Below are 21,886 nucleotides of genomic sequence, written 5' to 3' on the forward strand. Positions count from 1 at the left end.
CCAGCTATATCATGGCAGTCTGTAAAAAATCGTGTGTGTAGCAGACAGTCCAGTGATTGACAAAATGAGCACCAGAATCTAAATACAGGAAAACACTTAGCGTTTGATCTCAGTTTGTGAAAGTGTCCCATTTTGTAAGCTTTCCATTGTGCCATCTGACATGAGCTGGTGCCAGTTCGTCATCATGGCAGTGGATCATGTGTTGTTATTTCTGACATTCTAAATACTGGTGTTGTACATGATGGAAGCCACGTCAATGAGGTAATGTTGATATTAATGTAAATGTTTCATGGGACTTTGACAAGAAGGACTCATGCTTTACCCAATCTCACCACTCCTTTGGATTTTGTTTGTCTGTTGCTTGATGCCCCACTCAGCAATATTCCAGCTATATGACAGCGGTCTGTAGATAATCAAGTGTGCAACACAGTCCAGTGATTGACATCATGAGCATCAGAATTGGGATCTGATGACATGCAAGTCACCAAGCATGACAACCAGATCCAGTCGCCTCTAACAACAAGCATCTGGTCTACCCAGAATCCCCACACGTGTTGAATTGAAGCATTATGGTTGATACATAGTGTGGGTATATATTTGATTTACTGATATTAGAAACTAGGCAGGAGTGATGTCTCAATCCTTCAAGTTCTTTATCAGTGCTTTTGATTCTTTTGAACCTTGTCTCCCTTGTGCTGTCACACTGACAGGAGGTGTCAAGTACATTAAGCATCAACTATAACTTTGTATGTCATTTATTCAGTCTGAGGAAACATGAATAGATATTTCAAACTTCCTACTAGTCAAGTCTCCTTAATATTATCTAGAGTAATAGTTATGATAGTAATAGTTATAAGTATAAGCCAACTGTAGATGATGAAGTTGATGAAGTTCTCAAATCATCTGGCAGGTCACATGTTATGATTATTTCGTAAATTTGAATCTTTTTAAGATATTACTTTATTGTTTTTGTTCACCTTTTGATGTATGAAGAGGTCAGCAGGTGGAACAGTATAAGTGACATAACATGAGTCCCCCAGTTGCTTAGAAAAGGAACCCGTGAAGATCCGGGGTAGAATAGGTCTTCAGCAACCCAATCTGCCCTAAGAGGTGACTATGCTTGTCGTGAGAGGCAACTAACAGGATCGGGTGGTCAGGCTCGCTGACTTGGTTGATGCATGTCATCGATCCCAATTGCGTTGATCGATGCTCATGATGGATTGTCTGGTCCAGACTCTATTATTTACAGACCGGCGTCAATTAGCTGAAATATTGCTGAGTGCGGCGTTAAACAACAACAAACAAAGCCTGTCTAAAGTGCAAGGAACAGTGTATGACATTTGTGAAATATATTATGTAGTTAGAACACAATAGATCAGCTCACAACAACAACCAACAACGTGTTTTGTGTGTTTTGTGTTCCGTGGAAGTCTGACATGGGTGAATGTGATTCTCTACAGTGGTGTGTCTATACACGTATCTGTAGAAGTCTGGCATATGCACAGGTGAAGACAAGTGAGGTGCTGGCTAGTGCAGCAGATTCAACCCACTTCCTGGGTACTGAGTTGTGGACTATAGGTACGATGTTGGTGATGCTGTAGTCTCATGGTGTTGTTCTTTGTCAGGGATGGCAATGATTTTTCTTCAGACAAATAGCATAATGGTATTTTCATAACTGTCAACTTTGTTTTGTACATTCTTCTGTATCATTTTTACATTTTAAAAACTCTTTAGGATGTACAAGATGGCAATCAGTCACTGTCCAAGAAAATGAACCAATCAGATAGCATTTAATGGTAGAAACATACCTGATTTAAGATGATAAAGTTTTGAAGCTAGTTGACATGCAGCGTTAGAAATTGACACTTGTCCTGTTGTCTTTGCCAAACTGCCCAATACTTAAGGTATCATAAGGACTAGTAGAAATTTGCCATTATTAAGGGTTTTGCTGTATGTTATCATCATAAGGACTAGTGGACTAAAAATGATAGTTTCTACCGCTGACATGGCTGTGTTTTAGTTAGTGGCAAGGAAGTTGACAATGACATGATGATATCATGGATTTAACTTAGCACTTGCCCCAAATACTTCCTTTATCAGGTATATGGAAATCTGACATAAAAAGGATGTCTACTTGTCAGATTGTATGTGAAAACTTAAGAGTCACAATACCTGTTTCTGCTTGTTAATCTTTTGAGCCATCTCAAATTATGAATCAACTCCGGCATGGGGTTCTCAGTCACTTCTCTGATCACAAATCTTCCAATTTTGAATTGTAACATAACCTGCTACCAATATTTGGAAATATTAATTGACTTTAGAATGTGTCCTCAGACAAGTAATATACAAACTTGTACTTGTCAAGCAGCCTAATGGCAGAAGTGGGCATGGTATTTGTGCACACCTGCTAATGAAATGTCTGAGGCAACCATTTGTTGGTTTTGTTTCTTGTTTAACTCAGCACTCAGCAATATTCCAGCTATATGACGGCGGTCTGTAAACAATCAAGTTTAGACCAGAGAATCCAGTGATTGACATCATGAGCATCAAACCCCGCATTTTGGATACAATGACATCAACCAAGTTAGCAAGCCTGACCACCCGATCCGATTAAGGGGCATTCACACGGTACAACTAGTTGTATACAATTTGTTGCATGCAACACATTGCATCGTGTGAACGGGCAAGTCGGTCCAACTTTTTACGTATGCAACTTGTTGGACGTGAGTTGTACGAAATAGGACATGCTCTATTTTCATGCGACAAGTTGTATGAACGCAGCCAATCAAAAAGCGTATGAAAATCACGTGACATTTACACGTCAATTTGTAAACAAAAATGGCGACTCTGATTCAGGTCGGTAACTTCTGTTTTTCGGTATCCTTAGTGTCACCACTCAATAAAGGGCCTATGAAAAGTACATACGTAGAAAACCACTGTACCAAATTATATATTTTGACATTTGCATCGGTCTAATTCTCCTGGTTAAACTGTTCATGGTGTTATTTGAAACAACAGGCTATGTGACTGTACACTGTACTGTAGACCAAGATGAGATAAGGTCCATAATACGTTTCTAAAACTTAAAATACATCATACACACAAATACACATCACAGTTTTAGATTCTGTGGGAAAGTATCTATAATATGATGCCATTAACAACTATTTTAGCCAAAGCATATGTATCACTAACGACATCTGAAAATAGTGTACAACGAAAAAAATGCCATTTTCACATTTTACCAATTCACTGTTCTAAATGTGATTATTTATTCAAATAACGTATAGCTACATGAGAAGTTCCATTACAAAACCATTGGGTGTCTGCCCTTTGTCAAAACACCAATCATCATTCCGAAAAGACTCCAATAACCCTATATTCGTTTTTGAAATATAAAAACTCTGGACCGAACCTCCATGCTGGATAGCGTTGCAAAATCACGGTTCTTTTCGCGTCAGGCGAGATGCCTGTCACATCACATGTATTTCACACTCAGCTACCATACATACATCTCTGAATTCATCATATCATTAAGAATCAATTGACATTTTGTCTAAGTCACTATACAAACGGTCCAAATGAAATCAACCGCAATATTCAAGTGTGAAACCAAACGCTGTGCTCTGAAACCTACCAGTGGGCCTTCTCATTTATAATGTAAACAAAGCAAACTTCTAGTTTTACTTAACATTTTACTATTCTGAGAGATTCGGTCGTCAATTTGTTGCATACATTAGCTCAGTTTATTACGAATATGCATGGGTCGATAATCGTTGCAAGAATTGAGGAATTAATAATTAGAGTCCAGATACTTATTCGGAAAAAGTCAACACAAATCGTTCAACGTGCCGCCATGATTGACGCAAAACCACGCACACTGACGACGGTATTGGTCTGCCTTTCCACGTAGTATCAAGGCGAGAATGGAAACATAAAAACAAACAGAACTTGTTGATTTCAGATTGATTCTGATTACATAACTTACATGACTCATTTATGTATATATGTGATCCCAGCATCACGTTAAAACCTACTCCAAACATTCCGCGTACTGCTATCAGTGAACTCGCTACGTTATGACGGGAGGTTACCGGTAGTGATGTCATATTAGTATACGTCAGCATCAACATCGTTGTACATATTTGTTATTTTCTTTGAGGTGCGGGTGAACTAATACACAACGCATTCAGTTCATGAAGTAGTTTACTGTTTCAATCTTGAACTATAATTTGAATATCTCTTCAATATCGTTTCACCAGCAAAATAATGCACTGCTGCAAAATGGATACATGTATGCAGTACTGTTACAAATAATCTAAAATGCCATAGAATTTATGAAACTCATAATAATCAGCTGTTTGTTTGGTCATAGAAATTGACATTCATCGTGTTATCCTTCCCATAAGATGCTTTGTAAATGTAACACACTGCAGCATATACATATTTCCTTTGGAGAATTGTCACATATTGATTGTGGCAAATTTATATAGATAGGTTAAATAAACCGGCACTTCATTTCTTAAGTTAAAAAGTAAATGTTATACCTGAAAGTATTCGCCACGTTATATTTTTATTAATGTATAACTCATGTGTGGACAACTATTGTCTTACATTTGGATTTTAACGTTTAATTGGCGGGACATTGACAGCTAAAGATTGCATCAGGTGTGAGCTTCAAAATAGGGGCCGACCATTTGAGATTCATGGTCGGAGGCGGGTCATGGTCTGTTGGGGTTTGGGTGTGCGTTGCTGGGGGGTGGAGGGGTTGTGGAGCTGTTGTAGTGCCCAACATTCTGTTCTTTTAATCGAAATTTTCCATACTATAACCGAATATAATTGGTAATATACTGTTACTTTTTTGTGTTACCGATTTCAACGTTTCTTATAAATTGGGAAATAAGCTAAAAGTATCTGATTTCAACTGGCCAAAGGGCACTTTAAGGATTTCTATAGTTCATTCTTCTATATCATAACAAATCTGAAATATGTCTTCAGGACATTGTGGATGACAATCATTCAATGTACCAGAAAAGGAACCGATGTGGTTATTAAAATCGATAGCTCTGTGGGAACTTTGTAGATACACATAAACAAAAAGATACTAGAACATATTGTCCGGAGCCAAAGCAGATGCTCACCACGGACATGATGGATACTGAGTTTTGCAATGACTAGGAATTGTGTTTTTTTTGTCTTTGTACATGTGGGCATCACCCTCGTGTTTTGACGTCATGTAACGGAAAATTTGTTTTCGACACATAAAACAAGTACGTTTTCGTATCGAATGTGTGCAAAGTCAGAGGTTGGTCCAGTACCGCGCGACCGCAATTCTCGCACAGCGTTGATTTTTCAAAGCTCTGCGTCTGAACATTAACTCGGCAACCAGGATTCCAGAGATAATGTAGTGAATCACAAGCTTTTTGTCAGAGATCTCGCAAGACCCGAGTTGTATGCAACTCGCCGCCGTGTGAATGCCGAGTTGTATACAACTTCAGTTTGTGCAACTAATTGCATACAACAAGTTGTATACCACTAGCTGTACCGTGTGAATGCCCCTTTAGTCGCCTCTTACGGGAAGCATAGTCGCCTTTTATGGCAAGCATGGATTGCTGAAGACCTAATCTACCCGGGATATTCACAGGGTTATGAGGCAACTAAACAGATCAGGTGGTCTGGTTCGATGACTTGGTTGATTTTGTGTCATCAAACCCAGACGGTGTGACATTGCTTATAATATCAATCACCAGTAGCCTGGCCTGGTTGCCTGTAGGCATGAGGCTGGTAGGAATTACCTTGGGCTAATAAAATGATAATACTACTAGCCTGTAAGTATTTTGACACAGGCTGTAAATTCTCAATCGTCCTCTTGTTTTGCCTCATCTAATCACTGTGCTGGACATTTTGCCCAACCGTTTGAGTCATAAACGATTGAAATTTGAAAGTCTTTTTATGTTTTAAGGACAAATAACCTTTTGCAGGGCTAGCAGAAAACAAATCTCACTAGTAGGGCTGGGACAGGTAACTCAGGTACCTGGGTCGGGTGGGTACTGAGTAGGACCCAGGTACCCACAGGACTACCCAGACTCATGGTTAGTCATGTGATATATTGTTTAATGACAAAAATTATCTAGAAATGGAAAAGAATATTAGTTACACTATAAGTGACAGATGTTCACATTTCTTTCTGACTATGCACACATTCCTTCTGACTTTGTATGTTTGCATTAAGATAAAACTTCAGTCAACTTCAGTGTGTGCATGACCAGATCGGTTTATACGTGTAACTAAATACATTTTGACAGGAGTAGGGTCAACGTTTCCCAATCGGACATTTTGTACCTATATCTTGAGACCAACAGTGGGTACCCTGGTAGGGTTGGGTAATAGGGGTATTGGTACCAGGGTGGTAAATTTGGACTCGTCCCAGCCCTACCTTAGTACTAGCCCTCTGAGCTCGTATTTTAAGTGGATTTCTATTCCTGATCCCCTATAGGTGGAGCACAGTGTGAATCTATAAACAAATAATTATGTGTTAAGGGTACTCTATGGCTAGAGCTGGTAGAAATAGATGTGTTTAGAGCGTGTTGCGATATTACGCTATGTGCTTGTAGTGTACCAGTTCCATCCTTGCTTTCTTCTCAGCCAAAATTGTCCGCTTGTTGGTTAGTTCATGTGAGATATGATCTATTGTGTGTTATATGCTTTGTGTGTTTATGGGGTGTGCGAGACAGTTTGATGTCGACTGGCTCACATCGTATCATGTGCAGTGAGTATGAATTATGGTAGATCATTGTGTAATAAGGTGATGAAATGGGGCCCTACTGTCCTGGAATATTGATTACTATCAGTCATATGTGGCGAAGCAGGACGATTTACTTGACAGAGTTTGAATAGGATGCAGGGGCCTACTGCCAACGACTTTGTTATTTTATACTCCAGCAGGTATCAGGGATCTCCAGCAGATGTCACAGATTGCACTCATTATAACTTTTGTCACAGATTTCTCACTCATGGGGCTATTGGTTTTACAGGAGTGGTGGTGTGGTCTTGTGGTTAAAGTGTCACCCATAACCAAAGTTCAGTTCCCACATGGCTGCAATTAGTCTGTCATACAGACCCTGAAACAAATATATCCAATACAGCCCATGCAAGTCTATAATGTTTGGCAAGTCGAGATTACTGCAGTATCTGAAAATGTAGAAAGTCTATGGGGTCCTTTTTATTATATTTTATAACTTTAATTTAACAACTGTTTTTTTCAGAGACTAGATGTTAGTCTAGGCTACAATGTGTGAAGCCCCATTCTTGGTTGTCCTTGCTGGCATATTGCTAAATGCAGTCTGTGCCAAAAACTGTTGAGTCTACCCGCCCAAACCTGTCACTTGTCATCATCTCAAAAGAAATGTTGCTCGACTTGGGCTTTGGACTTGAGGCTAAAGTCACAGACCTTAAATGCAGTGTCAGGGTTAGAAACTAACTGTTTTAGTCCACTGGTCCTTATGATGATAACATAGAGCAAAACCCTTAATAATGGCCAATTTCTACTAGTCCTTTGGATACCTTAACTATTGGGCAGTTTGGCAAGGACTATAGGACTAGTGCCAATTTCTAATGCTGAGTGTTTTTGTCATTTCTTTATTTCACCAATATTTTTTTGTCACTGTTTGGAAATAACTTAAGTATATAGCGTATGTTGACACCATCATTGTGCAAAAACATTCTGAGTTTACTTAACCGAACATGTTAGTATCATCTTCGATAAGTTACCTACCTAGGTAGTGTTATAATATGGACTAATATCAGCTTACTCGGCCGAACAAAACTTTACCAGATTTGGGTCTCAGGCAAGTGGCTAAAGTTGTGGACTGACATTTGACTACTGGATTGTATGACACATACTCAACTAGTTTACAGGGATTCATATATAGCTGGAATATTAAATATAAATATAAAACATCAACATCAGAGAATAATCAGTCTGGATTATCTGCCGAAACAGATTCCATTGGGCGTAATAGTGATGGAACTCAGTGATGACACCGAGTGTTCACGAAAAGAGTTAGCATGTCCTGCTCTACCAGTAGCATTGGCCGCTCACACAGTTTACAGCGGTAGAAACTAACAGTTTTACTCCACTAGTCCTTATAATGATAACATATAGCAAAAGCTGTAAAAAGGGCAAATTTCTACTAGTCCTTATGATACCTTAACCATTTGGTAGTTTGGCAAGGACTATAGGACTAGTGCCAATTTCTAACACTGATTTGCAATAAAAAATATTTGTTTGTTGCCCAACATTATAAAAGTCCCGAATAGGAAACAAAACAAATCAATCTGTGATTTGAAATTATAATGGGTTTACAAGGAGAGATGGATTGTAAGCTCCTTCTGCAGGGTTAGAAATTATTTTTTATTTTCACAAGTCTTGCTACACAGATGCCATCTATCTTATGATAAAAGTGCTTGACCACAAGGACATGTCACTGGTTGTTCGTTAGTCTCAGACAAGCAGATGTTTGTTAATTTGTGTATCTCCTGTTTGAGTGTGACACAGGACACCTTTGTATTGTCCCTGCTATTCTGACAGCAGTTTGGCCCCCACTGAGAACCACTGGGCCCCCAACAGATCAACAACACACAGGGTATAATGCTGTATACAAGCTGGTGTAGGAGGTTTGGGATTTCAGATGTTGATGTTGGTTTTGTTCCATGAGACCAGGTTTAGTGGCAAAAATAGATTTTCTGTAGCTTTCTGTTGATACTGATAGCGTTTTTAGATGTGAGTATTTGTTGTCATGCTTGGAGTCTTTGTTGAAGAGGGCCTAGACCCAGGTCTACTGACAGACATAGAAAGTTGGATTCAAGCGATAATCACTTTGAAAGTCTGCTATCTCAAACGTTATAATGTGCCTCAAACATTTGATTATTACCCTACAGGCCACAGAGCATAATCCTTTATGGTCTTTGTTACTTTTTGAGCTAGTTAAGGTTTTGGTGTTGATTTACAAATGATGATGACTGCCTCCGTGGTCTAGTGGTAGAGTGTCCGCCTGGAGAGCGGGAGGTCCGGGGTTCGATCCCCGGCCGCGTCATACCAAAAGATGTTAAAATATGGTACTTGTTGTTACCCTGTCTGGCGCTCGGCATTAAGGGGCTAAAACAAGGACTGGTCGGCTCGGAGTCCGTATACTGTATCTGAGTGGGGTATTCATGTTAAACTGCGGCATGGTATCTCAGTGAGCTAGCACTATAAATCGGCATCAGTCCGGACTAGTACAAGCAGCCACACAAACACATACATGTACATGCACGTCGCTATATAAGTGCAATAATCATGGACGCGACGTTAAACCCAATTTCACCTCACCTCACAAATGATGATATATTTATAGAAATATGTAGGTAATTGTATGAGGTAGAATCTTTCCTTCCACGATCTTATGCTATCAGTGGTAAGAGATGGTAGGTTTACTATAGTAATGTAAAAGTTGGAACATGGCTAATTTGCATACATTGGCAATTACAAAAAAATGGGCTGTAATATTGCTGAAAAATTTAATGCATCAATTATTTGAAAATAGCGGGATACTTGTTTTACTCGCCTAATAAAAGTTTTAACTGACATGGAATGAGTTTTTTATAAAGAGCAATTCTGTTGTTAATGCCTTGAAGTCTTTATCTGTTGCTTGATGCTGTCAAGGATTGTTGATTTTCTTGTCTGAACGACCTGTCTGAGTCCTCTTAACCTTTTTTGCCAAATTGGCTTTGATAATGGTGGCTGTAGCTTAAGACATATTGGCTGGCTCACTTAACATGTAAGAGGCCAGATCCCATGTAATGCTACTTGATAACCACTACTTACATTCTGTTCTGTCATAGGCTGATCATTGATGGTATTGGGCATGTAAAAACACAAAACTGACTTGAACGTATTACGTTAACGTTAATAAAGACCTGCTCAGAGGTCAATATTCGATCCCAGTCTGCAACAAATGTCACATCTTCCCATGGCAAAGGAGTTAACCGACTACAAAAGTCAGTTTCCACCTTTGGCAAACTACGCTGGAATTTCGTGGCTCCATCATACCGCCACCAGTGGCTATTACAAGTTATGTCCCTCCTATTGACCAATCAGATTCCACCTCTCATATCACTTGTATTTGTTTCAACCAAAATGGCAGTGCCCAGTCAAGACGATCCAATTGATAATCAAGATCTATATTGTAATACAATGGGTCTAACCCCGTGAAGTGCATCAAATCGTTTGAGCACCTTGATTAAACACATGAAAAGATTTTAAACATATCTGTCAACGCTAAGTTGACAGTTCACATGTTATGCAAATCCTGCAGTTGATCGAAATCTGCACGTAGAAATCAAGGTTTTTACGAACCAGACATCTAGTTTGTTGTGCGATTTTGATTGGACTACGCTTGGACTATGCCGCTATGGTATCCATGTATCTGGAATGATGCTGACTGGAACATCACTCCTCACTTACATCCACCATGTTGTAGGTGACGTGCTGGGTCTGCTCCTGGACGTGGACAGTCAGAAACTGATCTTCTATCTGAATGGAGATCCCCTGCCTCCTTTCACTCAACTCTTCACCTATGCACGGTAAGTGTCACAAGTCCCACCGATGGATGAACAAAATGTATCCAGGGCTGAAATAAAATGTTAGAAAAATAAGAAGTTGGTGAACAATGTTCATTCAATTTCTGGTTTGGAATCAAGATTGAGTCGAAACTTATTCAAACTTTATTTGCTGAAAATATGTAATATATAGAATGAAAAAAATTAAAAAAATTGTTGTATATACAAAAAATATTCTAGTAATGGGTATTTTGGATTTAATGCAAAGTTTCACTGTCAAGTGTCAGTATGAGTGTGGCTTTCAAACACTGATTTGCATCGCCAGTGGAATCTGAAACAGCAAGAAACAAATTGAGATGTCTTCCAGTTTTAAAAAAAAAATGACCTTATAAACGGCGATCTGTGAAGCAGAAATTGAGCACCGAATGGGTCCTCCGTGCACCACAGCTTGGAAATGAATAATAAAAAAAAAAGCAGCCATATTAAAATATTAAATTTTTTTTAAGAATTTTTAGAATTTGTTGGCTTCCCTTCGAACTAAATATGGAAAATTTTGAATTTCTGTTCCCACATTTCCATATGCAAAACTGCAATGTTTAAAATAAGCATAAGTACTATCATATTTAACATAATAATTAATATCTTGCACTAGTCACTACTAGTCTTGTGGCCTAAATGATCAGAAATTTGGATAGCCATAAGTCTAGTGGATAATTACAAACATTTGGAGGATTTCCAATAGACATCCTGAAGGAGAATAGTGGCTTTAAAGTGTTGCTTTCTACAACTGTCATGCAGTAAAAGGGATCCTGTTTGCATTGTCGCACGGCATTTCTTTCACAGCGTACATTTGATAATGGTATTTAGTCGAAAGCCTAAATGTGCTTTTTATGATTTTCTTCATTTTCCCCCCCATTATTTCTGTTATTTCTAAATATAAGTTCAGAACAATTGCTGTCTACATATTTTGTATATTTTCAGGAGTGGTTTTTTTGCTGCTGCCAGTTTTATGTCATTTCAACAGTGTGAGTTCAACTTCGGTGCCAAGCCATTCAGTTTCCCCCCAAATGTACCATTCAAGAGTTTCAATGACTTTGGGGAGCTGACCAGTGAAGAGAGGATTATCTTACCCAGGTCAGTTCTTGCTGTGTTGCCCTGTGAATACATCCTCAGCACCCTGGCTTAGCTCATCTTGGGGATTCCAGACAGAATACATCCCTAGCTACCCATGCTGTTCTTCCTATGGATTCCAGACAAAATTAGGTCCCCAGCATCTAGGGGTGCAACAAAAACACTATGAGGCAAATACGACTCGTATCATGAATATAGGGTAACTAATATGAATATTTATTCACGATTACAATAACAAGTCAGCAGTTGATGAATTATGTATTATATTCAGTGAAACAATAACAACATAACTTATTTGACATAGTTTGTTAATTATTTATTTATTATACATTCTGTATACTGCTCTTATCCAGGTACTAGTATCTGCTCAAATGTGACAATGACCCGTGACCACAATACTGTCAAATTAAATATATGAGTGTTGTCTTCTATGCATATAATATATTTTTAGGGATATTTTAAGGAACAAGGTATGTAAATGCACATAACTGCATATAAAAAGATATTTGATTCTAGTGACCACGAATAACGAATTCAATTCATGAATGGATAAGGTTCGATTCACTGAATATGCGAGTGAATCGTAACAGCCCTACCAGCGTCCCTTCCTTGACTCCATTTAGGAATTCTGTATAGCATATTCCACAGCACTCCATGCTTGATTTCCTGAGTGTATTCCTCACAGAATTCAATTACCAGAACCTCATACTTGTATCCCCTTGGCAAAATCGGAGCAGAATACATTCCTTGCTTGACTCCCTTTGGGAATTCCAGACAGAATATGTCCCCAGTACCCATGCTTAACCCCATTTTGAAATTCGGTTAGAACATGTCCCCAGCACACATGCTTGACTCCATTTGGGAACTCTGGATAGAAAATGTCCACAGCACCCATGCTTGACTCCATTTTGGGAACTCTGGATAGAAAATCTCCACAGCACCCATGCTTGACTCCATTTGGGAATACTGGATAGAAAATGTCCACAGAACCCAGACTTGACTCCATTTGGGAATTCTGGATAGAATAGGTCACCAGCACCCTTGCTTGACTCCATTTGGGAATTCTGGATAGAAAATGTCCACAGCACCCATATTTGACTCCATTTGGGAATTCTGGATAGAATAGGTCACCAGCAGTCCAGTGCTTGTCAGGCTGATCATTCTGTTCCAAATTCTAGTTAGCGCCATCATAACAAATAGATTGACAGGTCTATAACAATGTCAAAATATATTAGCAAATCCATCACAATATCTGGGAGCTGTTGCGTATGTCTAGCCAACTCTTTTGAGTAACCTGAACTTGTTCTGCCATTGCAGTCAATACTCAACAGACAGATTCTTATTAGCCTCAGTTTACAATAGTAACATAATCATTATGGTATTTGCTGGCAATTCAGCTGCTACACTGTACACTGATAAGTATATGGGTTGGTGGGAAAGCTTAGTGGTAAATGTGTTCACTTGTCACTTTGAAGACCCGGGTTTGATCCCCCACATTGGTACGACGCCTCGGTGGTCTAGTGGTAGAGCGTCTGCCCAGAGAGCGGAAGGTCCGGGGTTCGATCCCCGTCCGTGTCATACCAAAAGACATTAAAAGATGGTACTTGTTGTCACCCTGTCTGGCGCTCCGCATTTAAGGGCTAAAACAAGGACTGGTCGGCTCTGAGACAGTGTTCTGTGTCTGAGTGGGGAATTAATGTTAAACTGCGGCATGGTATCTCAGTGTGCTAGCACTATAAATCGGCATCAGTCCGGACTAGTACATGCAGACACACACACACACGTCGCTATATAAGCGCAATAATCTTGGACGCGATGTTAAACCTAATTTCACCTCACCTCACCCACGTGGGTACATTGTGTAAAGCATATTTGTAGTGGCCCCTGTCATGATATTGCCAGATGTAAGATGTACATTGGACTTAAGACTTTAATGTTTGAGACCATGTACTTTCCTACACTGCAATATGATGTATAAACTTTAATAGTTTATGCATACTTGATATATGCAGTATGTTCGTATTATTAGAGTGAATGTGTGAGTGAGAAGTATGTTATTTTCTGTAAGAAAACTAAGATGTACTGATAAGTTGTGCTGTACGTCATGGCCTTTCTGCTACCCTGGGCGGAAGCGCATTTTATGTAACAGGTACTTCTTTTTAAAAGAAAAAAAAAAGAAGAAAAAAAGAGATGTACATTAGTTGTTCATGTTTCAGGCACAAAAAGTTGGATTTGTTGAAGCAGGTGACTGTGAAGGAAGATTCTTGTACACTCTGTTTTGATCGCCAGGCCAACATCATGCTAAGGCCATGTAAACATAGGTAAGGCCATGTAAACATAGGTAAGGCCATGTAAACATAGGTAAGGCCATGTAAACATAGGTAAGGCCCTATTCTTTTTGGGGTGGACATGTTTACGGGGTTTTTTCCCAAACATTATGGTTGGTAGGATTGAAAAGAATTATATAAAAAACAAACAATTTCAACGATTTTTTATGTTTCCTTCCAAGGGGAGGGGGGTAGCAGGAGGCAAAGGGATTCATTATAATTTGTTGTGTTTTTAAGATAAATTTTCCAAAGTTTTTGATCATAGTATCGACATACTGGGTTAAGAGAAATTGTTTTTTAAACTTTATACTTATTTCTGATCAGTGTAATAAACAAAACTGTTCTTTTCAAATGTTTTAATTTTTCACATTTCATTTTTGGGGGAATGGGCAGGTTTGTAAACCAAGTGTTAAAGAAAGTCTGACCTAAGGTGAAGCCTATTACTGATAGGACAGATTTTGTGCCCAGTGACAGTGGGAGGATTACAAAAGCTGCAGGGAACATGTGTTTAGCAGACTGGACATACATTACCGTTTCCCCCGTCAACAGAGGCATATTTCAATCAAAGTCCCATGCCTAAGGAGACACCACATGTAACCTGTGTTTCAGTGTGGGCAGTAACGAAGCCCAAGAAACTCTCATTTAAAACTTGCAATGAGTTGTCTGGTTCTTGGGTTGGAAATAACTATTTAAAATCAATAACCCCTATCGTTTTATTATTGTTTTAGATTACCGTATTCGATGAAATAAGCGCCCAGGGCGCTCTCAAAATTATAGATAGGGGACTCTTATTAGAATAAAATTTTGGTGAGAGATAAAAACAACAGTTTAAAGGTCATAAATTTTGTGGTTTATGCTGCCAGCCTGAAATGATACAAAAGAAAAGTCTGTGCGTATTATACAAGACAGATATATTTTTCCAGAATTTAATTGCCCAAAATTAAGGGTGCATAATGCATATAACACACGAGTGCATATTATACACGAATAAATATGTCTTGTATATATTGATCAATCGGAAGGGTGATAATTGGGATTGTTCACTAGCCAATATATCAGTAAATATCGCAGTGGGCGCTTATTAGAGCGGGACGCTTATTACGTCGAATACGGTATTTATAAATAATATCATATTAGGATCTTGTAAACATGAATTGTTTGATAGGCATTACATAAAATTGATAGATGACAAAGTAGACACACTTTCTGGATAACAACTTTTTGAATTAGTATAAAGGCGATGTCAATAAGCAACCCTTGTTGCCTGACAACGCTATAAGGATCTATACCAAGACGTTGCCTTTACAGTAATTAAGGAAGTTGTTGTCCATAAATCAGGTCTATTTGGTTGCAAATATGAGTCAGCCAAAATTGTAGAGATGAGGAAATTCATTAAGTAAGGATAAGAATTTATGGAAGAACAACTTCTTTTTTACAATTAATAAAAGAAAGAAGTTCATCCATAGATTCTTATCCTTACTTAGTACTCCAACTTCTAAATGCCTATCAAAGAAGAGTATAAATGTCAGCTATTGGTCCTCAATAATCCATGGTTGTTGAATAAGACGACTTAATGGATCAGTTGGTGAAAGTTGGTTATTTTCTTCATTGTGTGTCATCGTACTCTGAAGGCTTAGAATGTTGCTCATGATGTCAGCTACTGGTTTGCCCGACACGATTATTTACATGCTGCTGTGATATAGCTGAACTTTTACTGACAGTGGCTTAAAACAACATTCACCGGGACTCAAAGTTGCGACTACAACGGTCGCTAATGTCACCTAAATTTCAATTTGTCTACTGTCTAAAATTCATAGGTAGCCAGATGACTACCTTGAAAATGTCTTGTGGCAACTTAATTCTATTGCTTCACATTTGAAGACACACAAAAAAAAAACTGATTGTGAAAAACATGTCTGCTAATAATTGTACTTGCGTATAATACTTCCTAAAGTCAACAATGAACAGAAATACATAAATATTAATATAATTATGTCTCCCCCAGAATGGAGGGAGACATATTGTTTTTGGCACGGTTCCCGTCGGCGTCGGCGTTGGCGTCGGCGTTCCCACCGTTTCCGGACCATAACTCAGAAACCGTTTAATATTTTTTCGCGAAACTTTGTATACACATTAACCGAGCACTGAAGTGGTGCCTTTTGCTATTTAGAGATTTTTGACATTTTTATTTTTTCTCGTTTCAATGGAGATAACTTGAACATAGACTCTGAATGGGGGTAAGCTTGGTTTCCGGACCATAACTCGGAAACCGTTTAATATTTTTTCGCGAAACTTTGTATACACATTAACCCAGCACTGAAGTGGTGCCTTTTGCTATTTAGAGATTTTTGACATTTTTATTTTTTCTCATTTCCATGGAGATAAGTTGAACATAGGCTCTGAATGGGGGTAAGCTTTGTTTCCTGACCATAACTCAGAAACCGTTTAATATTTTTTCGCGAAACTTTGTATACACATTAACCCAGAACTGAAGTGGTGCCTTTTGCTATTTAGAGGTTTTTGACATTTTTATTTTTTCTCGTTTCCATGGAGATAACTTGAACATAGACTCTGAATGGGGGTAAGCTTGGTTTCCGGACCATAACTCGGAAACCGTTTAATATTTTTTCGCGAAACTTTGTATACACATTAACCTAGCACTGAAGTAGTGCCTTTTGCTATTTAGAGATTTTTGACATTTTTATTTTTTCTCATTTCCATGGAGATAAGTTGAACATAGGCTCTGAATGGGGGTAAGCTTTGTTTCCTGACCATAACTCAGAAACCGTTTAATATTTTTTCGCGAAACTTTGTATACACATTAACCCAGCACTGAAGTGGTGCCTTTTGCTATTTAGAGATTTTTGACATTTTTATTTTTTCTCGTTTCCATGGAGATAACTTGAACATAGACTCTGAATGGGGGTAAGCTTGGTTTCCTGACCATAACTCAAAAACTGTTCAATATTATTTCATGAAGTTGCAACATATTAACCAAGTCCTGAAGTGGTGCTTCTTGCTATTTAGAAGTTTTTCACATTTTATTTTTTCTTGTTTATGGAGACAAGTTTAACTCAGACTCTGTATTGGGATGGGCTTTGTTCCAGAACTAAACTCAACACCCCTTCAATATTTCTGTGTCTTTTGCTTATAATGAAATTTAAGAATTTGATCTTTTCAATATTATTGAATTCAAAGCAATTCTAGAATTAAAATATTGTGAATTATTTTTGTGGGAATGAACAGATGGGGTTTAACGTGAAGTAAACGAATGAATGGGGGTTAGGGGAGTGGGGGGAGACATATGTTTTTACGAGTAAAAACACTTTCTAGTTAGTATTTATTTCAGTTGACAATGCTCATTAGATAAGCAAGGATATACCTAAATAATCTAGTTACATAAATTGCATCATTGTTTGAGTCACAAATAACAAACATCAAGCACAGTATCCACTAATATACAGTTTCAAGACTAGTGCTATGACTTGTACATATTATATTTAGTTATTTGATAAGATAATTTCAAATGCTTTTAGCTACCTACAATATTGGCTTGACTTCTTGATTTTACCACTGGCTACAAGGAAAAAAATGCTTGTAGCCATATGGATATTTGGTAAAAATTTAAACTTTGAGGCCTGTTCACTCACTCACTCACTCACTCACTCACTCACTCACTCACTCACTCACTCACTCACTCACTCACTCACTCACTCACTCACTCACTCACTCACTCACTCACTCACTCACTCACTCACTCTATTCTTGGTGTTGTTGCAGAGGCTTCTGTGATGTCTGTGCCTTGCTACTAGAGATCTGCCCAATATGTCGCATGAGCATAGTGGAACGACAAGAGGTTGCCACGGAAACCGAGGTCCCTGTACCCAATGAGAACACAGACGAACCACTGACATCATAACATCTACAATGTACTGCTCCCCATCTAACCCCATCTACACCCCGTCAAGAGTATGCCGATGGGTACAGTCAATTGAAGCATCTAGGCTCCAGGTCCTGTGTTATATATATTATCATTCTTACTGTACAGAAATGTGATGTTATTCTAATTTATATTCATAAATTCTGTAAATGTTTGTATTATTTGCAATCATGCCAGAAGTTGTGAATACTGTGCAAGTCTCACCTCACAGAGTTGTTGACTCTTCGACATATTATGTTGTTGTATAGCCAGAGGAATATGGCAGTGAGACAGTGTCAACAACATTTTGTATAGCGCTTATATTGTAAAGAGAGTTCTCTATAAATACTTTGGTAAACATTTATCCAAGTCAGTTGATGTTAATTTTAGCAAAGATAAGCCCTGTTGAAAATATTCATATGCTATTTTATAGTGGTGGGACGGTACACCGATTCATCGGTGGGTCGCTATATTTTAATTCCCGATACAAATATCGATCACAGTCACACTAAATCAAAAATATCGATTCATACCTTAAATGTTTACTGAAATGGATGTTACACCAAACACTAATTAGTAATGAAATTTAGTAGTGAAAAATTAAATATTTTAATACATTGCGCCATACTTGACACTGCCAACTGTAAATCGTCAGCGTGCCAGGTGTTTGACTATCCTGCCTATGAAAGATATTGCTTAGTGACCACAGATAAGAGCACATACATGTATCGTGATACGTATCGAATCGTGAACAAGGTATCGTTATACGTATCGGATCGCTCAGTTGGTGTATCGTCCCAGCCTTACTATTTTATCCATTTTGTTGCAATTTCAGACGACTGTTGTAACACTATGTATAGATTCTCATTGCCTTGTTGAATTCATGATTATGCCCTCAAGACAGGGGTACAATTTTACACCATTGACATGCATTTGGGCTAAGAATACAATTGAGGCTCAAGTTTATGGCTTCTTAATAATTGGTGCAGGTAGGTGGCCAATTTTTAGCTGACGTTGACATCATCAATATGAGGTTATGTCATTGGATATGTCCATTCCTTCATCTTGCTGTTCATCTGTTGACATCGAGGATGTCAGCAGGTGTATATTCAGAGTACTTAAAAACATTTTTGAAGATAGATATTTTATTATGATCTTGATTTAATCTAACTTTCCAATTGAAAAAAGAAGGAGGTTAGTGTGTGATTATTTACGCTAGACTCACTTGTAAACTTTTGTGCCAAGTTCACACTTTACTATAGAGACCTATAGGGAAGTCACTCACGGTGTTAACAGTTTCATCGCGATAGATAAGATGTTGATCTGAAGCAAAACATTGTGATTTTTATTAATGGACATTGGTAACGTGCTACTTTTTTATCAAATAGGTAAAACATTTGCATTTACATATTTTCATCAGTTTTTAACTCGCAGCTACATTCTCCTGATAACTTCATACAGTGCCATGATGTCCTGAAACAATGTTACAATGAGGTGACTTGATAGTTTAAAGAACATTGAGGCGCTTCTCCCATGTATTTTTGACATGTCATAAAATTGAATTTAATTCATGTTATGTTGATGTATTAGGCTAATAAAATAATAGTCTTGGTTTTCAGGCACTGCGGCATCAACATAAAGTTTGCCACACGTTTTGTTTTCATTTCCATTTTTTTTTAAAGTCCAAGGGTAGTCAAATACAGTATTCCAGTATTTTACTCATCAAGGAATACTTTTACGTAGGCCTTTCCCAGGTTGACTGTACACAACTGTATATTTGGTTGCACAACTCTTTATTTGGTTACATACAAGTTTGAACAGCTAGAAAACTATATTTTCAAAATTTATTGCCTGAGAACCAATTCTTTTATTTTTTAAAGCCTTTTACTGTATCATTGACAATTTGACCTTAACTCTATCATTCTAGACTGCATTGCTTAATACTGAAGATAGATTACCGTATTCGACGTAATAAGTGCCCCACTCTAATAAGCGCCCACAACATTTGCTAATATATTGGCTAGTGAACAATCCCAATTAGTCACCCCTTCCAATTGATCAATGTACGCAAGACATATTTATACGCGTATAATACGCACTCGTGTGTTATATGCACCCTTAATTATGGGCAATTAAATTCTGGAAAAATATATCTGTGATACATAAACATTTCAGACTGTCAGCATAAACCACGAAATTTATCTTTGAACTCTTTTTTTTTTTTGACAAAATAATATTCTAATAAGAGCCCCCAATTTCTAATTTTGAGAGCGCCCTGGGCGCTTATTACGTTGAATACGGTAACTTCAAATAGGTTGTTTAAGTACCCACAAGATGTGCAGTGAACACAAATTGGTACATGCAACCATCCTTGAACAACCTTCATCCCACTGCTACTGAAAATATCAGTGTCACATTGAACACATGTAGTACATCTCGGGCTCAAAGGATGGTATTCATTCATAAGTTTCAGGAGCACATTGTAGTCAGGAATGTAGTCTCCAGTTTGTATAATCCAAATAACATTTGTTATAAATAAGTTCTATGTAAACTGGGAGAGAAATTAGCCTTGAATGTCTACTAATGAATAGTGATATATATTTGCAAACATCCTAGACAATTTGTATAGCGCTTAGGGTTCCATTAGACACAATTGTTTGGCCTATGGTTACGAAGATATGCTGCAGTTGAAATGCCAGAAATGCTACAGCTATATCTTGAAATGGAGGGGTGGTCGGGTAGCCAGCCTTGTGGTTAAAGCGTTCACACGTCACGCCGAAGACCCGGGTTCGAATCCCGACATGGGTACAATGTGAGAAGCCCATTTCTGGTGTCCCCTGCTGTGATATTGCTGGAATATTGCTAAAAGCGGCGTAAAACCGTACTCACTCACTCACTTGAAATGGAAATTGTTGTGCAGAGTTATGTCCCTTCGTCATGTCATGGTTTGAAATCCAACATGCGCTAGGTTATTATCCATGATCCGTCAGCAACATACACTACTTGCTACTTTAACCAAGACAGGAAGGCCCACTCAATCTTTGAGATTTCCTCTGGTAATAATCTGAAAGGCCACGATATATATACTAAACTACTGTTATTTAGCAATACAAAACCTATCTCACTCCTACAAAATTGTACTTTGTAAAGACTTTCTGATAGTTACCCCTTCGATAGTCATATTTTATTATTTTTGTCATTGTATTAGGTTCATCACCATCATTTTCATTTTAAGTAGCATGAGTTACATTGTCCACCAGGATCTTGTTGCATTACGTCTTATCATAGAGGTGAGCTTCAGTACTCTGGTACTATTTTACAAAATGTGTGATAAAATACTACCCAGGGTCCTAAGTTTCAGTTTTGATCTCAAACGAAAATGTTTTCCTGAGGGAACAAGATGTCTACGCCCATGGAAACAAGAATAATGTATTGGTTGTAGAAAAAACTGTTTATGAAACTGAGTTATTGACAAATATCTTTTGATCAAAGGTTTTAGAAAGATGTTTTGCTGACTATTAATGATGGGACAATGATATTATGTTAATGTTTCTGTAATTACAATTACCAAAATGATGTATACTGTTTGTTCCAAGATGGGAAATGAATGACAAGGAAATCTTTTGTTTATAACACTCATTCATCATGACGCTTATTGTTCATTTCAAGAAACCTTTTGTCAGCTTCTGTTTTAACTTCTGCAATTTTTGTTATTGATAAACAAATCACAAGTTGGATATTACTAGATTTAGACAATTTTATCGACAACAATATGTCATTTTACGTGAATTTGCTGACTATATGTTGTTTATTCAACAACTCAATGGCTGTGATTTTTTGTCAATTTCTCTTTTATGGCTATGGGTAGTTTAAGAGTCCAACAAGTTTTGGATATGTATAAATATTTTAA

At 37.9% G+C, this 21,886-nt stretch overlaps 1 protein-coding gene across 1 annotated transcript in view; it reads left to right on the forward strand.

Annotated features, from left to right (window-relative positions):
- LOC124137573 (RING finger and SPRY domain-containing protein 1-like) overlaps nucleotides 1–20,042 on the forward strand; it is a 67,635-nt gene extending 47,593 nt beyond the window's left edge. Inside the window, exons 12-15 of the mRNA XM_046503934.2 lie at nucleotides 10,521–10,623; nucleotides 11,581–11,733; nucleotides 13,947–14,051; nucleotides 17,838–20,042. Of these exons, the coding sequence (XP_046359890.1) occupies nucleotides 10,521–10,623; nucleotides 11,581–11,733; nucleotides 13,947–14,051; nucleotides 17,838–17,976 (500 nt within the window). The 3' untranslated portion in view covers nucleotides 17,977–20,042. The remainder of the gene's footprint in view (nucleotides 1–10,520; nucleotides 10,624–11,580; nucleotides 11,734–13,946; nucleotides 14,052–17,837) is intronic.
- The last annotated feature ends 1,844 nt before the right edge of the window (nucleotides 20,043–21,886 follow it).

The sequence above is a fragment of the Haliotis rufescens genome, unplaced genomic scaffold (assembly GCF_023055435.1).
Source record: "Haliotis rufescens isolate VD_foot unplaced genomic scaffold, xgHalRufe1.0.p SCAF_19, whole genome shotgun sequence".
NCBI classification, from domain to species: Eukaryota; Metazoa; Mollusca; class Gastropoda; order Lepetellida; family Haliotidae; genus Haliotis; species Haliotis rufescens.